Source organism: Mus caroli, unplaced genomic scaffold, assembly GCF_978045245.1.
Source record: "Mus caroli unplaced genomic scaffold, Mus_caroli_1 scaffold_6, whole genome shotgun sequence".
Classification (NCBI taxonomy): domain Eukaryota; kingdom Metazoa; phylum Chordata; class Mammalia; order Rodentia; family Muridae; genus Mus; species Mus caroli.
Window position 1 is genome coordinate 7,182,119 of NW_028227261.1, and position 22,990 is coordinate 7,205,108.

At 50.5% G+C, this 22,990-nt stretch overlaps 1 protein-coding gene across 1 annotated transcript; it reads left to right on the forward strand.

Annotated features, from left to right (window-relative positions):
- The first annotated feature begins 607 nt into the window (after positions 1-607).
- Pgd (phosphogluconate dehydrogenase) lies at positions 608-18,546 on the forward strand. The gene is made up of 13 exons (XM_021161573.3): positions 608-744; positions 1,248-1,323; positions 2,109-2,288; positions 5,641-5,706; positions 6,394-6,512; positions 7,237-7,306; positions 9,634-9,768; positions 10,907-11,096; positions 13,646-13,776; positions 13,937-14,070; positions 17,367-17,466; positions 17,604-17,726; positions 17,825-18,546. Exons 1-13 carry the CDS (start codon positions 737-739, stop codon positions 17,942-17,944), a joined length of 1,452 nt encoding a protein of 483 aa, XP_021017232.1. The 5' UTR covers positions 608-736; the 3' UTR covers positions 17,945-18,546.
- Positions 18,547-22,990: the final 4,444 nt, after the last annotated feature.

Consider the following 22,990-nt stretch of genomic DNA (forward strand, 5'->3'; position numbering starts at 1 on the left):
TAATTATGACCCCACCCCACCCCCCAAAAAAACCCTCAAGCCTCTCCTCTGTTTTCTCTTTCTGTGCGAGTGGGCGCACGCGCCACTGCTGCACGTGGAGGTCAGATGCCAACTTTGCGGAGTGGGTTTCACTTCCACCCGCTTGGCTCTTTACTTGCTGACCATCTCGTCTTAGTTTGCGCCGCTGTTTCTTGACCTGCAAAAATGGTACACACTGAGGTTCCCACAGATAGGACAGACTTGACTCCTGCCTTCAGAGTGGAGGGTCAGTGAAGGGAAGCAGCAGCCATGGATCAAGAGCGCCAGTGGGCTTGGTAAACTGTAATGTGTGAGCTAACCCGAGTTACATCATTAGGGCTGCACTCTTTCATGTCTTCTCTTTCACGCCGAGCTGCAGACCCGAGCTCCCGCACGGGCGGGAGGCATCGTGCGGGGTCCCGCTAGAACACTTAGAAGCAGCCCTTTAAACGCTCCTCTCCAGCTCGGGGTGCCATCGACTGCTCGGCGCTCTACAGAACTGGGCCCCGGGGGTGGGCGGGTCCGTTTGCCCTCAGGTGGTATAACAGGCGCCGCAGAGAACCAATAGCGTGGGGCATCGGCCCACCCCTGTCTGCTGATTGGCTGGCGTCTCGGTAAGCCTCTTGAGGCGCCGGGAGCCGGACTTCACTGCACTTGCCTCAGAGCGCTCGGTTCTTCGCGTTTCTTCCTCCTCGGCTCTGCTCCGTCTGCCTCCGCCATGGCCCAGTGAGTGACCGACACGCGCAGTCAGGCCCGGGAGACTTCCGGGGCTGAGCGTGGTGATGGCGGGGCTCTGCTCAGTTGTCTCCCTGTTCTCCTCAGCCCCGGGGGTCGCCTGGGTCTCCTCGCGCAGCCATGACCCCTGCACCTCAGGGTCCCCGCCATGGCCAGCACAAGCCCCGCCACCCCTTCGTGGGAGCTTGCGGCTGCGACGGGCTCGCGGGGAAGGAAGGAAGGCCGCGCTGGGTCGGGGACGGCCCACGCCCCTTGTGCTGGCCAGGCCGTCAGGAATGACGGGCAGGGGCAGGGGCAGGGCACGGGTGGCTTCGTGTGCCCGGACGCCCTTCAGAAGGAACTTCCATGGAACTGTGGGGTGCAGGGTGCGGCCGATCCCGGGTGCATGGTGCGAGCCGAGAAGGGTGCAGGCTGCCTGTCCTAGTAAAAGCCACTAAGTAACACTAATATCCTTTCTTTGTGTTTTTTGTTTTGTTTTTTTTCCGTCATTTCAGAGCTGACATTGCACTGATCGGACTGGCTGTCATGGGCCAGAACTTAATTTTGAACATGAATGATCATGGATTTGTGGTAAGTGGTGAGGACACGTTGCCTTCCCGCTGAGAGCTGTGATTTGTTTTTCAGAGATCCCAAGGCATCACTCAGTAAGCACTGTTGTCTTTGTAGAAGAATTTCTGCTTTAGTCGTGCTCTCTCTGTAGTTAAAGGAAGAGCCTCCTTGGATAGAAATAAATATAAAAGCAGTGGTTCCCAACATTATGATTTATAACACTAGCAGGATTACAGTTATTGCGTAGTTATGAAAATAGTTTTATGATTGTGGGGTCATCACAACACGAGGGGGGCTATATTAAAGGGTCGCAGCGTTAGGAAGGTTGAGAACCACAGATGTAAAGGGACCCAGATCTTGGAAGCTGTAGCTCAGTTGGCTAGGAAGATTTGGGGTACATAGAGATTGTTTTTCTTTGTAGACAGCATCACATCTCACAGTGTTGTCACACTGGAGTCTCAGGGCCCTCTCATCTCAGCCTTCTGAGTCCACGGCCAGAGGATCCTCCTGCCTGTGGGCTCTGAATGTTCTTTCTAAATAGTAGCACGGCTTAGACACCAGGATTACCAGGGACAAAGGACCAGGTAGTAGTGACAGGCTCAACCTGATAAGCAACAAGTGGCAACCGCCTTTCTCTGGGCTCTCTGCTATGACCAGACTTTGCAGAGATTGCCTAGCACTTAAAAAGAGAAGGCAGGTCAGCTCTCTCTAGACCTTGGACAGAGTAGACCTTTCTCTGTTGCTGGATCTACCACCTGAGGGTCATGTGTGTGCCAGATCCTCTGACAGGCCTTTTGTCCTTCCAGGTCTGTGCTTTCAATAGGACAGTCTCCAAAGTCGATGACTTCTTGGCCAACGAGGCGAAGGGCACCAAGGTGGTTGGTGCACAGTCCTTAAAGGACATGGTCTCCAAGCTGAAGAAGCCCCGCCGGGTCATCCTGCTTGTGAAGGCTGGGCAAGCCGTGGATGATTTCATCGAGAAACTAGTAAGGCCAGCTCGGTTCTCGGATGCCGCCCGCAATTCCCTCTAACGGTCTCACTTCTGAGATGGTGGTCTTCAGTGTCTGAGTACAGACCGATCGGCTCTGATAAAGTGCTTGAATATTTCAGGCTTGGTTGCCTTGACAGGCACTTATGGAATAGTATTTTTGTTTTGTTTGTTCTTAGTTTTTCAAGACAGGGTTTCTCTGTATAGCCTAGGCCTTCATGGAACTCACTCTGTAGACCAGGCGGCTCAGACTCCTAGAGATCCCCCTGCCTCTGCTTCCTGAGTGCTGGGATTGAAGGCGGTGCCATCACCACTGAGTTGTGTTCTCTGTAGAGAGGGTTTTTTTGTTTTGTTTTTTTCATTTTATTTTATATAAATGAATGTTTGCCTGAGTGTGTAACTGCACCACATACATGAAGTGCCTGACGAGGCCAGAAGAAGAGAATCAGATTCCTTGGAATTGGAATTAGCGGGCAATTGTGAGCTGCCAGGTGGATGCTAGGAATTGAACTCAGGTCCTCTGCAAGACCAGCCAGTGCTCTTAACCCTTGAGCTATCTCTCCAGCCCTGATTTTTTTAAAAAAAAATATTTAGTATTTGTGTGGGGGTAAGCATGACAGACACACTGGATGTGGAAGTCACGGGGACTTTTTTGTGGGAGTTGGCCCTCTACCTCCACCATGTGGTTTGTGGAAAGAACTCAGGTTGTCTGGCTTGATGGCAGGTGCCTGCCGAGCCTTCCCACTGGGCCAGGGTTTTATTTGATTATTATAGTGTGGGGTCATGGGAGCATGCATGTGGGGGTCAGAGGACAACTCTGTGGAGTCAGTTCTCTTCAGTCTTTGCTTTGGCTCCCAAGCACCTCAGGCTTGGGTCATGGGGCTTGACCAACAGTGCTTTCCCCCACTGAGCCAGTAGTGAGTGGCCCACAGCGAGCTATTCTTGGGTGGTCGTAATTCTAGGACACTAAGGACATTTCAGTCAGATTTGTGAAGAGGAATAGCATTTGAACAATAGTTGTCTATTAATGTTTGTCTGTCTTTGACAGTCTTGTGGGTCTCGGTGGGCGGGTGTGCCCTGTGTTCCTGTTGTGTTCCCCAGCTCAGGTGCTAGAGACCTGTTTTGAGCCTTGTGCATGCCGGGGAAACACAAGCACCCTAAGCCATATCCCAGCTGCTTTTCCCTTTTGCTTTTTTTTTTTTTTCCTTCTTCTTTATTTTTGAGACAGTGTATCACTGTGTTGTTTGGGGCAGGTTAGAGACAGTGTTTCACTTTGCAGCTCTGACTGTCCTGGAACTCACTCTGTAGACCCGGGTGACCTCAGACACGCAGATCTGTCTGCCTCTGTGTTAGTGCAAATTTAGAAGTGTTGCAGTGTTTCTTTTAACCTGGCTGCTCCCAAATAATTGAAACTGGACTGTTAGGTTTATTTTACAGCTTTAAGGGGAAGCAGTTGATCAGTATCACTCTATTTTAGTGCTCTAAGCTAATCTATCTACCTCCTGGCCTTATGCCTGCGGTATTTGGATTTTAGTACTGACCTGGCTCTCTCTGACCTGGGTGTTTTCTCATGGTATCTCTTAGACACGCTCCTCCTCTAGGTGCCTTCTCCCCCTCCCATGGATGGGAGGAAGTCCAGCCCTATTCTCTGCCCTGCTTAGTCATTGGCTGATCAACTTCTTTATTGGCTAATCAGGGAATATTGGGACCAATGCCTACACAACATTGAGACAGGAGGTTCTCAGAGTAAGGATTGAAACCAGATATAGAGACCCAGAAATCAGCATTTAAATAATAAAAGGATAATCTTTACACAGTGCATAATAACATGCCTACACCCCTGCCTCCCAAGTGCTGGGGTTAAAGGTGTGCACGTGCACCACCACCTGGCTTACCATGTATTTCTCTTTCTATTTCTATTTCTCTGGCTTGGTATGAACCGGTTTGATCATGACAATCCTTCCTCCTCGGTGGACTTAGTGTTACCATGCCTGCCTGTGTTTTCTGTTTTAGTTTTGGTCTTGAGGAAAAGAACCCAGGTCCTTCCACCTTCTGAGCACACACTCACTGAGATGTATTCTCAGCTCTGGTGTCCTGCAATATTGACTATGATATTTATCTATGTTTAGTGCTAGTCGATAGTAACCTTCGTGTCCACACTGGGTTTTATTTAGACATGCGTTTTCTTCCTTCAGTACTCCTATAAAACAACAGTTCTCACTAATAGTTGCTTTATTTAGCACCCTTGTATCAATTTGTTGGCTCTAATAAGACTATCTTCCGAAGTGCTGGAGAGATGGCTCAGCGGTTAAGAGCACTGGCTGCTCTTCCAAAGGCCTTGAGTTCAATTTCCAGTATCCACATGGTGGTTCACAGCCATGTGTGATGCCAGCTCCTAGAGGCCCTAGGCCTCCAATATCTGGCTTCCATAGGAATGCACACAAGTAGCAAACATTCACACATACCGTTACACACATAAATAAAAATATTTAAAAAAAAAATCTTTGGAAGAAAAAATGACTTCTGAATGAAGGGGAACAGGTAGGAAGAGTTTATTCTGGCACTCAGAAATAACAGTACAGCAAGCAGTGGTGTGAGACAAGGGACTGCTGTGGAAATGATGTAAACAGCTGTGATCCCAGAGGGAGAGGGCCGGGTTGAAGTATGTTAGGCAACGTGTTGTTGTAGGGATCTGTACTGAAGACAGAGGAAACTGTAGCCAGTACACTACTGTTTAAGTAAGAGGCTTAGAAAGGAAGGACGCTGAGCTGCCAGGCTCCCACACAGTAGGCTGCAGGCTGGTTGGTTGGTTTTTCTTCTTCTTTTTTTTTTTTTTTTTTTTTTTTTTTTGGTTTTTCAAGACAGGGTTTCTCTGTATAGCCCTGGCTGTCCTGGAACTCACTTTGTAGACCAGGCTGGCCTCGAACTCAGAAATCCGCCTGCCTCTGCCTCCCAAGTGCTGGGATTAAAGGCGTGCACCACCACTCCCAGCGGTTGGCTTTTCTTCAGCCTAGGAAAGTACTGAAGTGATCTCAGGTGCAGCCTTGGAAGGGGACACTGAGCAATAAAGAGGAAAGCTAAGCATCGCTTTGGGGAGGGGGAGGAGGAGGAGGCAGAGGCAGAGGCAGGCTGGGTCTGTGAGCTTGGCCACCCAGGGCGGCACAGTGAGATGCTGCCTCAGGTGAGAGGGATGGAGGAGAAGGGAAGAAAGTGCTGTGGAGGCCACCACTAACGGAAAGATGTGGTTCCATCCAAAGAGGATTCTAGAGTCTACATAGTGACTGCTTTCCCACTGTTTATCTGGGATTTCTTTTTGTTTTGGTCCACCCTAAGGTAGCGTTTGTTCACAGGTACCCTTGTTGGACACGGGTGACATCATCATCGATGGAGGAAATTCTGAATACCGGGATACGACAGTAAGTGTTCCTCAGGCCAAGCTCTCTCAGGTCTTGAGAACATTCTAGAAAGAAATACTAGCATTGTGCATGTGGCCGAAGAGTGGACTGTCTTGTGATCCTTGGGGATTGGGCCTGGCATGCTGGATCTCAGCCTTTTTCTGCTAAGACACTTGATGGGTGAGACGATGGCTTAGACACAGCAGGCTGAAGGCTTCTTGCATAATCTCCACCTTCTGTACTGCTCGGCATGCTAAATCACTGCCCTCACTGTGTCAGATGCCAAACAAAGCAAGTCACATGGGCTAACGGGTGAGACAGCAGTAAGTCACCACTGAACCTCCTCATTGCACTTTATCCTATAAGGTCTTCTCCATCAAAATGGGACTGTGTGTTCAGGAATTTCTCCTAGGGATGGTGCAGCTATCTCAGAAATTAAGTTATTCTTTAAAATTTTTACAGGAATTTTTACCTCAAAGTTTTAATCCTCCTGTCCTAGCCTCCTTCATTTAAATTATAGGACTCTATAACATCCTTTGAACTGTAACGCTGAATGTATAAACTGTCTTGAGTGGTTGGCTGCTCCTGGGTCCTTGGATCATTTGCTTGCAATTGTGAGCTCTTGATTCCTGGCCTTGTACCTCCTCTCATTCATCAGAAAGAATTTATTTTGTGAGAAAACCCTGAACCTGTTTTTCTCTCTTTTAGAGAAGATGCCGGGACCTCAAGGCCAAGGGCATCTTGTTTGTGGGGAGCGGAGTCAGTGGTGGTGAGGAAGGGGCTCGGTACGGGCCGTCACTCATGCCAGGAGGGAACAAAGAGGCTTGGTAAGTTCAGCACAGGCCCAGCTAGGCGTGAGGTGGAAGGCTTCGCTGGCAGGCCCCGGCCCGTGTCGCTCACCCGATCCTGTGCCCTTGCGGCATGTGTGGTCTTCCTTAGTGCGGTCCTAAGCGTTGACTTTGCAGGTGTCAAGGTTTGGGGTCTGTACCAAACGTTCTGGAGAAAATGAACCTTTGTTTGGTAGAGGGGAAGGGCCTAGCGTTTCCTCCGAGCTGTAGTGAGGTGGGATGAGATGAAGAACTGCTCCAGATGAGAGCATCTCTTAGAGTACTGCACAGCGCTGGCTTCTCTCTGATCCAGATGAGCAGAGCCATGTTGTACCTGGTGAAAGACAGCCGGATGGTGAGAGTGTCCCTGAGGTGTTCTTGTACTGCTTGGTTTGGGTCATAGCTTGTCCTCATAAAGTGGTGGGAACTTCTTCTCCTGTTCTGAGGGGGTCAGTGAGGAGCTGGGGATGGAGCCTGAGGCCTCTGCATGATAGGTGTGCACTTTACCGCCGAGCCACACCCCTCAGTCTTTGGTGCTTCCTTTGTGAATTGGCAGTCTCCACTCTGAGGCCCACACAGGGTGGGTGGTGCACGCTTGTCAGCAGTGATACCAGAGTGTCTCTGCAAAGTTTAGCACAGCCATTACTCTGAGAGTGGCGTCCCTGCATGGCACTGAAAGCTCAGGCCCTCTCCTGTTGATTGAACTCTACTTCCCCTTCCGCAGGCCCCACATCAAGACGATCTTCCAAGCCATCGCTGCAAAAGTGGGAACCGGAGAACCCTGCTGTGACTGGGCAAGTTCTGGGCTACCCTTTGACAACGTGCACAGCTGAAGACAGAGCACCTTGGTCCCAGTGGTTAGCTCTGTGCTGTGAGCTTCTCAGTCTTTTTTTTTTTTTTTTTTTTTTGGTTTTTCGAGACAGGGTTTCTCTGATAGCCCTGGCTGTCCTGGAACTCACTTTGTAGACCAGGCTGGCCTTGAACTCAGAAATCCACCTGCCTCTGCCTCCCGAGTGCTGGGATCAAAGGCGTGCGCCACCACGCCCGGCTGAGCTTCTCAGTCTTAAGTCACTGTCCCAGCTTGTCCCTGAAGTACATACCCCTCTGTCTTCATGTAGCTGAACCAGCCCTTGAGAGCCTGAGGTTACTGTGTTAAAAGTAGCTTCCTCAACCCTACTAGCAAGAGGATCATAAATAGGATCAGGAATGGTGAAGGGAAGTGAGAGGTCTCTTAGCTGTTTACTTCATGGCCAGAGGATGCGGGAGCTAGTGTGGGTTAGCCACCTTGTCCCATCAGATGCCTCGGGCTGTGTGGATGGAAGAATCTTTGTGTAGCCCAGGTTTCCGGTTTTCTGTAGATGTTCCCCAGAGCTCAGGCATCTGGCTATCGGCACTTTCTTCCCGTTTGCTGTTGCTGTGAGAATCAGCATGGTCCCTTCAGAGAGTACCATGGAACGGAAAGCCCATATGCTTCTCTGTTAACTGACGGCTGGCCTAGGACAGATCTCTATAGGAAGGCTTCTCTGAGCAACAGCTAAACTAGGTTATCTCTGTTCTTAACAGCTTTTCTTCTTCTTTTTCTTCCTTTCTTCAAATTTATTTTCTTTTCTTGATTCCCTTTTCTTCCTCTCACCCTTCCATTTCCTCTGTCTGTGATTTGAACTTCTCTCTCTGGTGTATATGCTGGGAGGTGGTAAAGCAGCTGCCTGTGGAGGTCAGAGCACAGTCTAGAGTTGGTTGTGTCCTTCTGTCATGTGGGTGCTGGAAGCGAGCCCAGGCCTTCAGGTCTGGCAGCAAGCTCCTTCACCTGCTGAACCATTTTCTGTCCCCAACACCGAGTGTCTCCTCCAGACTGGGTCTCCTGAATTACAGGCCTGTGCACCACCACACCTAGCCCCCTTTCTATACCTGCTATTTTTATGTGCTCACCTTATTATTTTAGTAATGTGTATGATTAAAAGTAGGGATGCATAAGGCTCCAGGCATGTGGGCATTCAGGAAGCTCTCCCACTGACCTGCCAGCTCCGGTGGCTGCCTTTCCCCAGGGGCCAGTGTCCTTACTTGGTGGCAGACAGCTACTTCCTTCTAACTCCCTCTAGGACAGAGTCAAAAGGAAAAACCAAGCTTGCACTCTTGGGCCTTGACTCTGCCATAGTCCACGCCTGTGGCCTCAGGCTTGGGTTCAGGTCTTTTTTTTTTTTTTTTTTTTTTTTTTTTTTTTTTGGTTTTTTCGAGACAGGGTTTTTCTGTATAGTCCTGGCTGTCCTGGAACTCACTTTGTAGACCAGGCTGGCCTCGAACTCAGAAATCCGCCTGCCTCTGCCTCCCGAGTGCTGGGATTAAAGGCGTGCGCCACCACGCCCGGCTTTGGGTTCAGGTCTTAAGGATAAGTAGTGTAGACTGCAAGTGGATCAGCCTGGAGCAACAGGAAGGGGGAAGTAAGATGTCCTCATACGCACAGTTAGGAAGGGGCAGGCCAGTGACAGGCAGCCTCCGATGAGCAGTGACTGCCAGGGAAGGCTGTCCAGCTGCCCTGCTGTGGAGGGAGCTACTTGTGACTGTAAGCCTGGAGCCACGGGGACTGACTCTGCCGACTTGTTCCATCTCCCTGTCCATTAGACAGTGTTTACAGAGTAACTCAGCTGAAAGACCCTCCCTAGACTCCCGGTGACAAACTGATAAGCTGGATACTTCCTACCAGATTACCTCGCCTTCATAGGACCATCCGAGAATGCACTTCTGCATTTAAAAGGTCAAGGCCAGGCCTTGATAGAGGTCATTTTATCCTCAGTATCTGTTAGAAACAATTGTATTACGTTTGTGTCTAAGGAGTAATCTAATCTATTTTACAAGTAATCTAATCTATTTTAGCCAGCATTTGCCCGAAGACTGGTAACTTCAAGACCGTGGAGACTTTAGTGTGGGGCTGGGGTCCGGGAGTGGGGAAGTAGTTTTTAATAACGAGAGGCAGTAGGAAGTATGGACTAAAGGCTTTGGATGCTGGGAGGTTCCTATGGAACTATACTGTTTCCTCATGTTATTTTTCTGAAGTCTTCTTTCATCTACAGAGACTTCTCCTCTGTCGTTTGCTGCTCTGAAGGCTCTTGTTTGTTGCCGACAGGTGGGAGATGAGGGGGCGGGGCACTTTGTGAAGATGGTGCACAACGGGATAGAGTATGGAGACATGCAGCTCATCTGCGAGGCCTACCATCTGATGAAGGATGTTCTGGGCATGCGGCATGAGGAGATGGCTCAGGTGAGTCCTGGGCACTGCTGCCACCTGGGTAATCACCTCCCAGAGGGGAGAGAGCTTGCTACTGACAATTAACCCTTCCTCCATCCTGTTCACCTGGCTGTCTGGTGGCCCACATGGACTCTGCCTAATGTAAGGGAAGCCATGGTAATAACATCATAAAGTGTGATAGCCGGCCACGAAGCACTAATCGTAGTCTGCAGTTAGTGAGCCATGCTTTGTCAGGCACCGTGTGTGACCTCATATCCGTCCCTCCCCATAGAACACAGAGCCTGGCCTTAGGTGTGGTAGGTGAGGACTCTGCCACAGAGCCCATCCCAGTCCTTCTTTTGTTCCTACCTTTGCTCCATACAGGAAGTAAGTAGCTGGCTTTGTTGACCAAGTAGGGGGCTCAGCAGTTGAGAGCACTTGTAGAAGACTGGGGCGAGTTTCCAGTGCCCATCCAGTCATGTCCTTCTGACCTTTGTAGGCCTTGTATGCAGTGGTACATGTGAATACTTGCAGGCAAAATACCCGAACACGTAAGAAATAAATATAGTAATAAATCTGTTAAAAGAATTAAGTTCATCCCAGTGGAGAAGCACAGACATCCTCAGCACTTTATTATGAAAATATTATAATACATATAATAAGAACCACAGTGTGAGCCAGCTGTGGTGCTGCACACCTTGATGCCTCCTAGGGAGGCAGATCTCTGAGTTCCAGGCTAGCCTGGTCTACAGAATGCGTTCCAGGGTAGCCAGGGCTACACAGAGGAACCCTGTCTTCAAATCCAATAGGAAGAAAAGAAGAAAAAAAAGAACCTCACTGTCTACCACTGAGCTATGTATGCCCAGTCCCAGGAGGTGGGGTGTAGGTAGGACAAGAAGGTGGTATTGTGCCTAGGCCCAGATGACATGAGGGGCTTGACTCCAAGGAGAGGGAACAGTCTCAGTGGTGAGAAATCAACCAACAGAACTGCCTGACCTGGGAAGCTCGACTCACTGGGCATGAATATGAGTCTACAGGCCACTAGGAGGAGGGTCTGCTGGCCCCATGTGCTCTGCAGTGAGGGCACCAGCTACAGACAGAAGCAAGAATACAGCAGATGAGCCAGGGTGCCCATAGAAACCTCTCACCGGGCTTTCTCCTCTGTGTGTAGGCGTTTGAAGAATGGAACAAGACAGAGCTGGACTCATTCCTGATTGAAATCACTGCTAACATTCTCAAGTACCGGGACACTGACGGCAAAGAGCTGTTACCAAAGATCCGGGACAGTGCTGGGCAGAAGGGTACTGGGAAGTGGACCGCCATCTCGGCACTGGAGTACGGCATGCCTGTCACCCTCATTGGTAATGTGGCAGCTTTCCCCTTCTTTGTGTAGTTGGTTCTTGAGACAGTCTTGATAAGTAGCTCAGGTTAGCATTGAACATACATCAGTCTCAGCCTCCTGAGTACCGGGATGTAGGCCTGCCTGGCTTGTTGCCTTGTTGGCTGTTGGCTGTTTTATAAGATTTCTTTGATAATGGGTTCAGTAAGCTGGGTGTGGTGGCACACACCTTTAATCCCAGTACTCGGGAGGCAGAGGCAGGTGGATTTCTGAGTTTGAGGCCAGCCTGGTCTACAAAGTGAGTTCCAGAACAGCCTGGGCTATCCAGAGAAACCCTGTCTCGAAAAACAAACAGACAAAAAAAACAAAACCAAAAATGGGTTCAGTAAGAAAAGTTCACAAACACATTTTTGCTTATGTAGTAGTCAACATTAATTCTCTGGGTCTGGATGTCTGTCTGTCCGTCCTCCTCCTTTATTTTATGATATCCTGACTCACCCTGAGGAAGACCAGTGGGTGGTGAGTCCTGCACAGGTAGGAGGAAGTTGGCTGCAGTAGGGCCGATCCCAGCATCTGTCCACCACCCACTTAGCTATACATATCAGGGTTCCTGCCTTCAAAAGCACCCTCCTCCATCTTAGAGGCTGGGTTCCCTCCCACTGCTAGGGTGGACGTGGTCCTTTCCTACCTACTGAACTGAGGAAGGAAGCGGTCTCAGCTGGCTCCCGTATGCCTGGGAGGATTTGCCACACTTGCTGTTGCACAATTGTCTTGCAGTGTTTCCTTCCACAAGTGTGAAGTAATGCTGAGAGGAAGGACAGCGATCGGGTCAGGGCAAGCCGGCCTCAAGTTATGTCTAGTGTCCTTTCCCCAAAACTAAACTGCTGTCTTAGTTCCCAAAGATCAACCCACTTTGTTTAGAGGAGAAGAAAATTCATTCCTCTTACATCAACTGAGCAGTAGTCAGTCTGCCACAAGGGATGGTTTGTGAAAGTATTAAATGTCCTAATGGACTGTATTGAAGGATATCGTGAAACCTAGGGTTATGGGTATTAAAACCAGCCTAAGGGCTGGAGAGATGGTTCAGCCGTTAAGAGCATCTACTTTTTTTTTTTTTTTTTTTTTAAAGATTTATTTATTATATGTAAGTACACTGTAGCTGTCTTCAGACACTCCAGAAGAGGGCGCCAGATCTCATTGCAGATGGTTGTGAGCCACCATGTGGTTGCTGGGATTTGAACTCTGGACCTTCGGAAGAGCAGTCGGGTGCTCTTACCCACTGAGCCATCTCACCAGCCCCGCATCTACTTTTTTTAATTAATTAATATTTATTTACTTATTTTATTTATGAGTACACTGTCACTGTCTTCAGACACAGCAGCAGAGGGTGTCGGATCCAATTACAGAATGGTTGTGAGCCACTATGTGGTTGCTAGGAATTGAACTCAGGACCTCTGGAAGAGGAATCAGTGCTCTTAACCCCTGAGCCATCTCTCCAGCCTGAGCACAAACTCTTTTCCCCAGAGCCTGGCTTCCCAGCACCCACATCAGGTGATCACAACCCCCTGAACTCCGGCACCAGGGGGATCTGACTCCTGGTCTCTGAGGGCTCTTGCGTTTAAGTGTACGAACCTACACACACACACACACACACACACACACACACATAAATAATTAAAAATAAGTCTTACAAAAAGAAGAACACTAAACCTGGGAGCTAGTGAGTGAGATGGCCTAGCAATCAGAGCTCTTGTTGCTCTTGTTGCTCTTGTTGCTCTTGTTGCTCTGGGTTTGAGTCCCAGCACCCACGGGGTTGGATCTTGTGCCCTCTTCTGGCCTCTGAAAGCACTGCAGGCAAGTGATGCATAGACACACGAAGGCAGACACCCATAAACATAGAAATAATAAATTAAAAAACAGCTTTCAAAGCTGAGCATGGAGGTGTACCCATTTAATCCCAGAACTTGAGAGGCAGGGGCAGGAGGAGCTTTGAATTCAAGGCAAGCCTGGTCTACATAGTAAGTTCCAAGGCAGCCAGGACTACCTGGAGAGACCCTGCTGTCAAAATTAATGAACGTCTTTTTTTTTTAAGACAATAAATTGCATCTTTAGTGACCACTTAATTCTCACAAGTCAGGTGTGGAGCATACCTGTAATCCAAGCCCTTGGGAGGCAGAGGCAGGAGGACCTGTGGGTCAAGGCCATCTTCTGCTGTATTGTGAGTGTGAGGTCAGCTCGTACTTATGCAGTCCTGCCACAACAGTTAATTTCTTCGTCATAGAAGCTGAGGTTTCACTCTTGGGTTAATATTGAGTTATTCTGTGCAATCCTTGCCTTACCTCTCTCACCTCGAGACGTCCCTTTGAATTCCGAGTTGATCTTTGTAGTTGAATGTCTGTGTCTGTGTGGAGAGGCTAACTTGGTGTTTCAGTTCTGGAATGAACTGTTCAGAGCTTTGTGGCCCTTCCCCGTAACCCAGGTCAAAGCACTCAGCCCTTGGTGCAGGCTGGATCTCTTGCCCCTGTCCTGGCCTCTGTTTGGATCCCTGATCGGCCCTGTCTTCCCCACCAGGAGAAGCTGTCTTTGCTCGGTGCTTGTCCTCTCTGAAGGAGGAGCGGGTTCAGGCCAGCCAAAAGCTGAAGGGTCCTAAGGTGGTCCAGCTGGAAGGCAGTAAGAAATCATTCCTGGAGGACATCCGTAAGGTGACTGCCCCTCACCTCGTCGCCTGTGGTGGGGTCTGTAGAGGTCCTCCACATTTCCAGCCTTTCCCGTTCTGTCACCCTCTCTCGGGTCTCTGAGGTGCGAATGAAACTGGGACGTGGGTGTGGCTACTCCACCAACCACAGCTCTGTCACTTTCCAGGCCCTCTACGCTTCCAAGATCATCTCCTACGCCCAAGGCTTTATGCTGCTCAGACAGGCAGCCACTGAGTTTGGCTGGACCCTCAATTATGGTGGCATTGCCCTGATGTGGAGAGGGGGCTGCATCATCCGAAGGTAGGTAAGAGGCGAACTAGGGACTGCAGTACACTGCCCAGCAGTGCGTGCCTTGCCCTGTAGCCGGGACAGCCACCCTGCCACTCAACACTGCAGCGTGTGGATCCCATTGTCACCGCTCACTTTTGCCTTATGCAGTACTTCCTTCTGCATAGGTGTCCACCTTAAAACAATTGTGGTTCAAAAGGTTAGAAAAGAATGAGTCGGAGTGGCACACACCTTTAATTCCAGCACAGAGGCAGGAGGATCTCTGAATTGGAGGCCAGTCTGGTCCACAGACTTAAGTTCCAGGACAGCCAGGGCTACACAGAGAAACCCTTCCTGGGAGACAGGGACAGGTGGAGGACACAAGTAAACAGTGTGTACCCAACTTGCTAGGCCCTTTAGAAAAGGCTGTGAACATTTGGAGACCACTTTTCTTAGCATCGCTCCCTAGGCCGTGCAGTGAACCTGCTTCACGTCCCATTCACATCACTGTGAGCATTGTAGGCCCACCGGACAGTGCACGGCGTCTGTGTGGGTGGTTTGATTGACTGCTCTGGGGGAGGAGCTATAGGTGCCCGGCCCGTGTGGAGGTCAGCAGGACTTGTAGGAATTCTGCCACAGCTCAGTGTATCTATCCCAGTTGTACATTCTGGGTCTGAGGGAATAACCAGAGGCTGAGTTTAGGAAGCCGCTGACCTGCTGTGAGTCACACTTCACTAGAACTCCATTAAACCTGACCTCCACAGGACCTGCCTTAGCTGGAGGACCACAGTGCTTCTTGGGCTCTCCTAGAACTAGGTTGCCTTGGGAAATCTGATTCTCCCCCACCCCAGCCCCTCAGTGAAGTTACCCTTGTAAAGGGCTGCAGGTCCCCCTTTATTCACGGGGTTCTAGGTCTAGAAATTGGTCCAGGAGCTGGGAGTCCATCTTGTTGGGATCCCTGTAACCTTCCTTGCACGGGGGCTTTTCTTCTGCTGTGTGTGTTTCATCCCTGGAAACCCCACAACTGAGTAGCCAGCCCCCGAGGTCTCCACAAACCAGGCCACCATAAATCACTACGGTGTGCCCATTACATTACCCACACATCACAGTGCCCACACATCACAGTGCCCACACCTCACAGTGCCCACACCTCACAGTGCCCACACATCAGTGCCCACACATCACAGTACCATACATTACAGTGCCCACACATCACAGTGCCCACACATCACAGTGCCCACACATCACAGTGCCCACACATCACAGTACTCACACATCACAGTGCCCACACATCACAGTGCCCACACCTCACAGTGCCCACACATCACAGTACTCACACAACACAGTGCCCACACATCACAGTGCCCACACCTCACAGTGCCCACACATCACAGTGCCCACACCTCACAGTGCCCACACATCACAGTACTCACACAACACAGTGCCCACACATCACAGTGCCCACACATCACAGTGCCCACACATCAGTGCCCATACATCACAATACACACACATCAGTGCCCACACCTCACAGTGCCCACACATCAGTGCCCACACATCAGTGCCCACACATCACAGTGCCCACACATCACAGTGCCCACACATCATAATACCCACATATTACAGCAACCACACATCACAGTGTCCACACCTCACGGTGCCCACACATCACAGTGCCCACACATCACAGTGCCCACACATCAGTGCCCGCACATCATAATACCCACATATTACAGCAACCACACATCACAGTGTCCACACCTCACGGTGCCCACACATCACAGTACCCACACATCACAGTGCCCACACATCAGTGCCCGCACATCATAATACCCACATATTACAGTAACCACACATCACAGTGTCCACACCTCACGGTGCCCACACATCACAGTGCCCACACATCACAGTGCCCACACATCAGTGCCCGCACATCATAATACCCACATATTACAGTAACCACACATCACAGTGTCCACACCTCACGGTGCCCACACATCACAGTATCCACACATCACAGTGCCCGCACATCACAGTGCCCACATATCACAATACGCACACATCAGTGCCCACATATCACAGTGCCCACATATTACAGTGCCCATACATTACAGTACCCACACATCACAGTACCCACACATCACAGTACCCACATATCACAGTACCCTACATCACAGTACCCACACATCAGTGCCCACACATCACAGTGCCCACACATCAGTGCCCACACATCACAGTGCTCACACAATACAGTACCCACACATCATAATACATTACATACATCACAGTACCCACACATCAGTGCCTGCACATCACAGTGCCCGCACATTACAGTGTCCACACCTCACAGTGCCCACACCTCACAGTGCCCACACATCACAGTGCCCACACTCCCCTCCATTTCTTTCTGTGTGCCTTCTGGGGCTTCAGGTTTTGCAGCAAGCCCCTTTGCCACTGCGCCGTGTCACTGTCCCATTAAGTACTAGGATTAAGTACTAGGATTGAGTACTAGGCTAGTTCATGAGGGGCTTGAGCTCTCAGGAGTTTTGACTGAACCCATTCTCTGAACTTGACTTCTGGGGGCCACTGCCTTTTTGTTTGATAGGAGGAAGGGGTCTCACACAGCCCAGGCTGACCTTGAGCTGACTGATCCTTCTGTCTCCACCTCATTCTCTGTACTTTAAAAACAAAAACAAAAAACTTTTTAAATAATTTGTATGTGACTGGAGAGATGACTGAGCAGTTAAGAACACAGGTGCTTTTTCATCAGAGAACCCAGCACCCCATGGCAGCTCTCAACCATCTGTAACTCCAATCCCAAGGGGTACAATGCCCTCCTCTGGCCTCCTTTGGCACTGTATGCACCTGGTGTACAGACATGCATGCAAGCAACACACACATTCATTCTGTCTGTCTGTCTGTCTGTCTGTCTGTCTGCATTTGCAGGGTGGTACACATGTGCCACAGTTGTGTGTAGGTCTTAGGAGCCCATTTGTGGGGATTCCAGCATTTGGGGCCAGGAATGGATTCAGATTGTCATCCTGCTGGCTCTGGGGCACGAGAACTGTGACTTTGCGCCTCTGTAAGAGTATGCAGAGCTTATTTCCAGATGTTTAGCCTGCTACTGTTTTTTGTTTTGTTTTTTGTTTTTGAGACAGGGTTTCTCTGTGTAGCCCTGGCTGTCCTGGAACTTACTCTGTAGACCAGGCTGGCCTCAAACTCAGAAATCCACCTGCCTCTGCCTCCCGAGTGCTGGGGTTAAAGGCGTGCGCCACCACTGCCCGACTCCTGCTACTGTTTTAAGATTGATTTCTTGCAAACTGTTTCAGTGTGTTCCTGGGAAAAATTAAAGATGCATTTGAGCGAAACCCAGAACTTCAGAACCTACTGCTAGATGACTTCTTTAAGTCAGCAGTTGACAACTGCCAGGTACGTGGTTGGCAGTGGGCGGTGCTGTGTTCTCTGGGTCTCAGTAGCATTGATGTCCCTGAAGTGTGTCCTGTAGACTGGAACCTCAGTGTCTCTAAGGCAAACCCAGCTCCTGACCTTCTGCTCTCTGCGCTCAGGACTCCTGGCGGCGGGTGATCAGCACTGGGGTGCAAGCAGGCATTCCCATGCCCTGCTTCACTACTGCCCTCTCCTTCTACGATGGGTACAGACACGAGATGCTGCCAGCAAACCTCATCCAGGTGAGCGTGGGGGAGGGTGGTACCTTAACCTGGCTGGTTCCTGAGGGCCGTGGGCCTGAGTATCACCCTGACCCTGACCAACTGCGTTCCTCCCTTAGGCTCAACGGGATTACTTTGGGGCTCACACCTATGAACTCTTAAGCAAACCGGGAGAATTTATCCACACCAACTGGACGGGCCACGGGGGCAGTGTGTCATCCTCTTCATACAATGCCTAGTAGGCAGGCCTGTGGCTTGCTCTCCCTCCCAGCAATAGGACAGCCCCTGTGGCGCTCAGCAACCCCCTTTGCCCTAGTTCCTGCTCTTAGCCAAGTGTTGGCTGTGATCGCTGAAGAGTTCACCAAGGTCTGTAGCTTCTGAACCACCACGTGCTCCACCTCCATCTCCGTGCTGCCCAGGAACTGACCCTGCGCGCCACTGCGTGACTGCTCCCTGACTGAGCCGTGCCATGTGGACCAGACAAGCTGCAGCTCTTAGCTCCCAGAGGGGGTGGGTGTGGGGACCATGCGTGCGGGTTCTGCTGTCCTCCAGTCAGTGAAGTGTATATGGTTACACTCTCTGGGTGTGCCTGGCAGAACGGTCTGCACTGAGTTCACTATTGCGAACTGATTTGTTTTCCTTTAACCTTGTTCACTTTTAACTCTGGCTTTTTATTTTTTAAGACTCCAAATAAAACAGAACAGGTAGTGAGTAAATCTGGAGGGAGGTGCAGAGCTGAGGGCAGAGGCTCTCCGGTCGGGTCTTTTCTTACTGGCACAGTAGGTAGCGGGATGCTCAGAGCATCCGCCCGGTCCCACTTGTAATAAACTTTTAGACTGGTTTGGTTTCTTTGTTTCTTCTCCTGCACCGATCCTTGGAGGTCCCACCCTGCTCTGTGATGGGGCTTTCAATGCGGTCAGTCTGTCCCTGAGGCTTTTCATCTGTCTCGCTTACTGATTGCATTACCTGGCCTTGGGCCATCGCACTGTTAGGCCAGCAGGGAACTCTGCTCTGTGACGCTTTTTCTGGACTGATTTAGAGTCAGTCCCAACAGTGGCCTGCGAGCAGAGCAGAGCAGAGCAAACGGCGTCTGTTTGGACAGCTGGGACCTCCTCTGTCTCTGACTCGAGCCTCAGAGGCTCTTGGGGAAGGCAGAGCCGACACGGAAAAGCAGCTAACATCAAACCCTGTGTTTGGTTATTTGAGAACCATGATCCCCCTGCCTCAAGCCCCCTGGAGTAGAGAGTGCATCCCTACACACTGCCAAATTGACTCTTAAACCTTCCTAGACCTAAGGGCCACCAGGGTTTACCTGCCCCAGCCCCATGTACAGGCTCCTTTGCCTGCTGTCCTTACTCTAAGGCAGATGGTTACTTGGAGAATAGAGGGGATTCTGAGGAGAGGCCTGAGGGTGAGCAAGCCAGGGGTCGGCAAGGATGAACGCTAGCCCTTTCTAGTTCACCCTCCAAGAAGCCATGGAAGGTAGGATCACGTCTGTAACCCAGCCCCATTTCTTACCAGCTGTCTAACAGGAGTATCATTTCCTGCCCATGGTCTGTTAACCGTGGTGAGAGTCTCCATGAAAGCGATAGCACTTGGTATTCCACGCCCGTGCGGATGTGGTCTGCCTTGTACCAGGGATGTGCTGTACTGGTGGTGGGTTCACTGTCAAGTGTTCAGAAGGCCTCTGGCCAGTGTCCTGTGTGTAGCACACAATAGGTATGCTAATTAAAACAGCTTGGGGGGCTGGAGAGATGGCTCAGCAGTTAAGAGCACTGACTGCTCTTCTGAAGGTCCTGAGTTCAAATCCCAGCAACCATATAGTGGCTCACAACCATTTGTAATGAGATCTGATGCCCTCTTCTGGGGTGTCTGAAGACAGCTACAGTGTACTTAACATATAATAATAGATAAATTCTTGGGCTGGAGTGAGCAGAGTTCTTAGTTCAATTCCCAGCAACCACATGAAGGCTCACAACCATCTGGACAACTACAATGTACTCATACACATAAATAAATAACAGATTGGAGCTCTCATGCTACCCCACCATCGTGGCGCCCCCCTGGAGAGTGTGAGAAAGTGCTCGTTGGGGTCTATCCCCACATTCTGCATTTCCAACAAGCTCTTGGTTGGTGTCCATTTTTTTGGGCACATATATGAATCAACACAAGCCCACACAAAAGAAGAAGTGCTGGCCACTGGTGGCGCACGCCTTTAATCCCAGCACTTGGGAGGCAGAGGCAGGCAGATTTCTGAGTTCTAGGCCAGCCTGGTCTACAAAGTGAGTTCCAGGACAGCCAGGCCTACACAGAGAAAAGAAAAGAAAAAGAAACCAAGAAGCAAAACTGCCAGAGGACCAGTGTACAATCTTGTCAGGGCTGTGTGTCGTTAGGCCTGAATTTAGAGCTGTCCTGATAGCATTTCCTCCCTTATGCAGCCAGGCACTGTCACGTGTGTTCATGAGCATGCTCACAAATGTGGAAGTCCATTGGGTTTTTGAAATGAGGTCTCTCACCGTCACCTGAAGCTCACCCAATTCAGCTAGGTGCCCCTGCCACCTCCCATAGCACCAAGATTTCAGGTGCCCGATGGTCTGTGGTTAATTTTTTGTTGTTTGTTTGTTTGCATGGGCTCTAATCCAACCCAGCTCTTACTAACTGTGGTTTAGTACTTGCCAAGCATGATGGACCCAGGAGCAAGCTCTAACTGGTAGCAGCAGGATGGCTCAGGGGGGGCGGGGCCAAGCCTGACCATCTGAGCTTGGTCTCTGGGGCCCAAGAGGAAGAGGCTTAGGAAGAGACTCCTGAAAGCCGACCCCTGGTCTTCACCTTCGTGCCATAGTGTGTAAAGTGGCCTGGACATGAGGAGCTAGAAGCCCGAGGGTGGAGAGTTCAAGGCCAGCCTACACATACCAAGACCCTATGTCAGACCCTTACCTTCCTCTAGGTAGAAGGCACCAGCAGAAAACCTGTTGGTCTGGTAGTGTGATTCAGCAGTAGAGCTCACCTTGCACAAGGCCAGAGGATCCCTGCAATACAAGCCAGCAAGAGAAGGAAGTGCAGTGGGGGATGGGGAGGGGCGGGTTTTCTGGTTTGTTAATTTTTTTTTCAGTCTCTTTTTATGTAGGCCAGGCTAACTTAGAACTCTGGTTCACTCTGCCTCTGCTTCCCAAACCAGCACTGGGATGACAGGCTGACCACCTGAGGTCAGGAAACTATTTTGTGTACTGGGCATGGTGGCCCACGTCTTTAATCCCAGCACTTGGGAGGCAGAGGCAGGTGGATTTCTGAGTTCGAGGCCAGCCTGGTCTACAAAGTGAGTGCCAGGACAGCCAGGGCTACACAGAGAAACCCTGTCTCGAAAAAGAAAAAAACAAAACAAACAAAAAAAGAAACGGAAACTACTCGAGTGGTCCAGGTTGGCCTCAGATTCACAATGGAGCTGAGGATGGCGTTGAGTTTATTCTTATCTTCCTGCCTGCACTTCCTGAGGTTAGGGTTAGAGATGTAAGGCCATACCACATCTACAGTAACTCTTTGCTAGTTAGGAATCTCTGAATCAACTGCTGCCTGCGGGGCGCTGAGCGTGGGGAAATAAAGGGAGTGGGAGAGATAACTGGTCCCACACAGAGTCCCACCAAGTGCTGGGGCTCTGGACGGGCAGACACGGGAGACTGCCTGGGGATCCCACGGAACCGCAGTCGGGCCGGACAGGTGTCCCGCAGTGTTAGGCCACTGGACCCCACTGGGAGGTGGGGTGGGGGGAGGCGCAGTCTGGCACCACAGACGGCTGGGAGAGTCAGCTCTGGGGTCCCTGGGACGCACGGAGGCCAGAGACAATAGGTTCTCAGACACCCCAGACACCGCTGGATGTCGCGGAAGATATGAGAACAAAGTGGGGGTCCTGAGGGGGGCAGCTCTGTCAACCCAAGGGCCGAAGGGAGAAGGGGCAGGGGGGAGGTTCTGGGTGGTTTCTAGGCAGGCGAGAATCTGGCTAGCTTGGGCGGCTTGGGCTGGCTGGCTGCTGTGGCTAGAGGGCAGGAAGGCCTCCTGGAGGGAGGTTAGAGGCCTTTAGAGGAAAACTGCTCCGTTGCTCTAGCCCAGCGGATCCTAATGAGAAGAGATGGACCATGGTTTCTAGGTGTTTATTGTAGAGAGGCAGAGAGAGGGAGAAGAGTAAAGAAGTAGAGGCCGGCCATGGCCACGGAGAGAGGGGAGAAGCGGGGAAGAGAGAGCAAGAGGGCTAGGAAGAAAGCAAGAGAAGCAAGAAAAGCAAGAGAGAGAGGAGGGGCCAAGCGGCTCCTTTTATACTGGACTGGGCTACCTTGCTGCTGCCAGGTAACTGTGGAGGTGGAGTCAAGGCAGCCTACATGACTGATGGCCGCAGAATTATGGAGCTGGGTCCTCCTGCCAGGAGCCTATGTTTGGGAACATGGCAAACGGGCCTTCTGTCCTGCAGATTAATTTGCTGGGTCTCTGGAGTTTGAACCTAGCTCCAGAAAACAGAACCAGAAAACAGGCCGCCTTTCACAATCCCACAACTGTGCACTGCAGAAGAAGCCTGTCTGGCCAAGGCCGAGAGCATCGCCCTTATGGGTATACACATAAATACTTAGGTTTTCCACATGTTTGCTTAGTAAAACAACAGAGGTGGGTATTCCCCAGAGCCTGTGGCCTCCTAGCCTAGGCTTGCTTGTTTGTTTGTTTATTTATTTATTTATTTATTTAAACGACAAGGTTTCACTGTGTAACTCCTGGGCTGTCTGGATCAACAGAGTACACCAGGTTGACCTTGAACTTACAGAGTTCTGACAGCTTCTGCCTCCCAAGTGCTGGTATTAAAAGATATGTGTGAGCCTGGGGAATCCAATGACCTGTCCTGACCTCCATGGCACAGAGTCAGAGGCAAACAGACAAGGCACACATACATGCAGGCAAAACCCCTATATACATAAAAGAAGATATTTAAAAAGCAAAGTTTAAGATCAACCTGAGCTATACAGCCAGTTTGAGGTGCAGGAGACAACATTCTCAAAAAAACAAAACAAACAAACAAAAAAACAAAAACAGAGAGGGGGGAGAGGGAGGAGAGGGGAAGAGAGAGAGAGAGAGAGAGAGAGAGAGAGAGAGAGAGAGAGAGAGAGAGAGGTGATAACTGGACAATCTCAGACCAGAAGTGCCTGTCAATAGCACACATTCTGCAATCTTCAGAAAATTCCATCCGCCAGCGAGGTAGCAGCCCTGGGGAAGCAGAGGCAGGTGGATCCCCCAGTTTGGGTCTATCC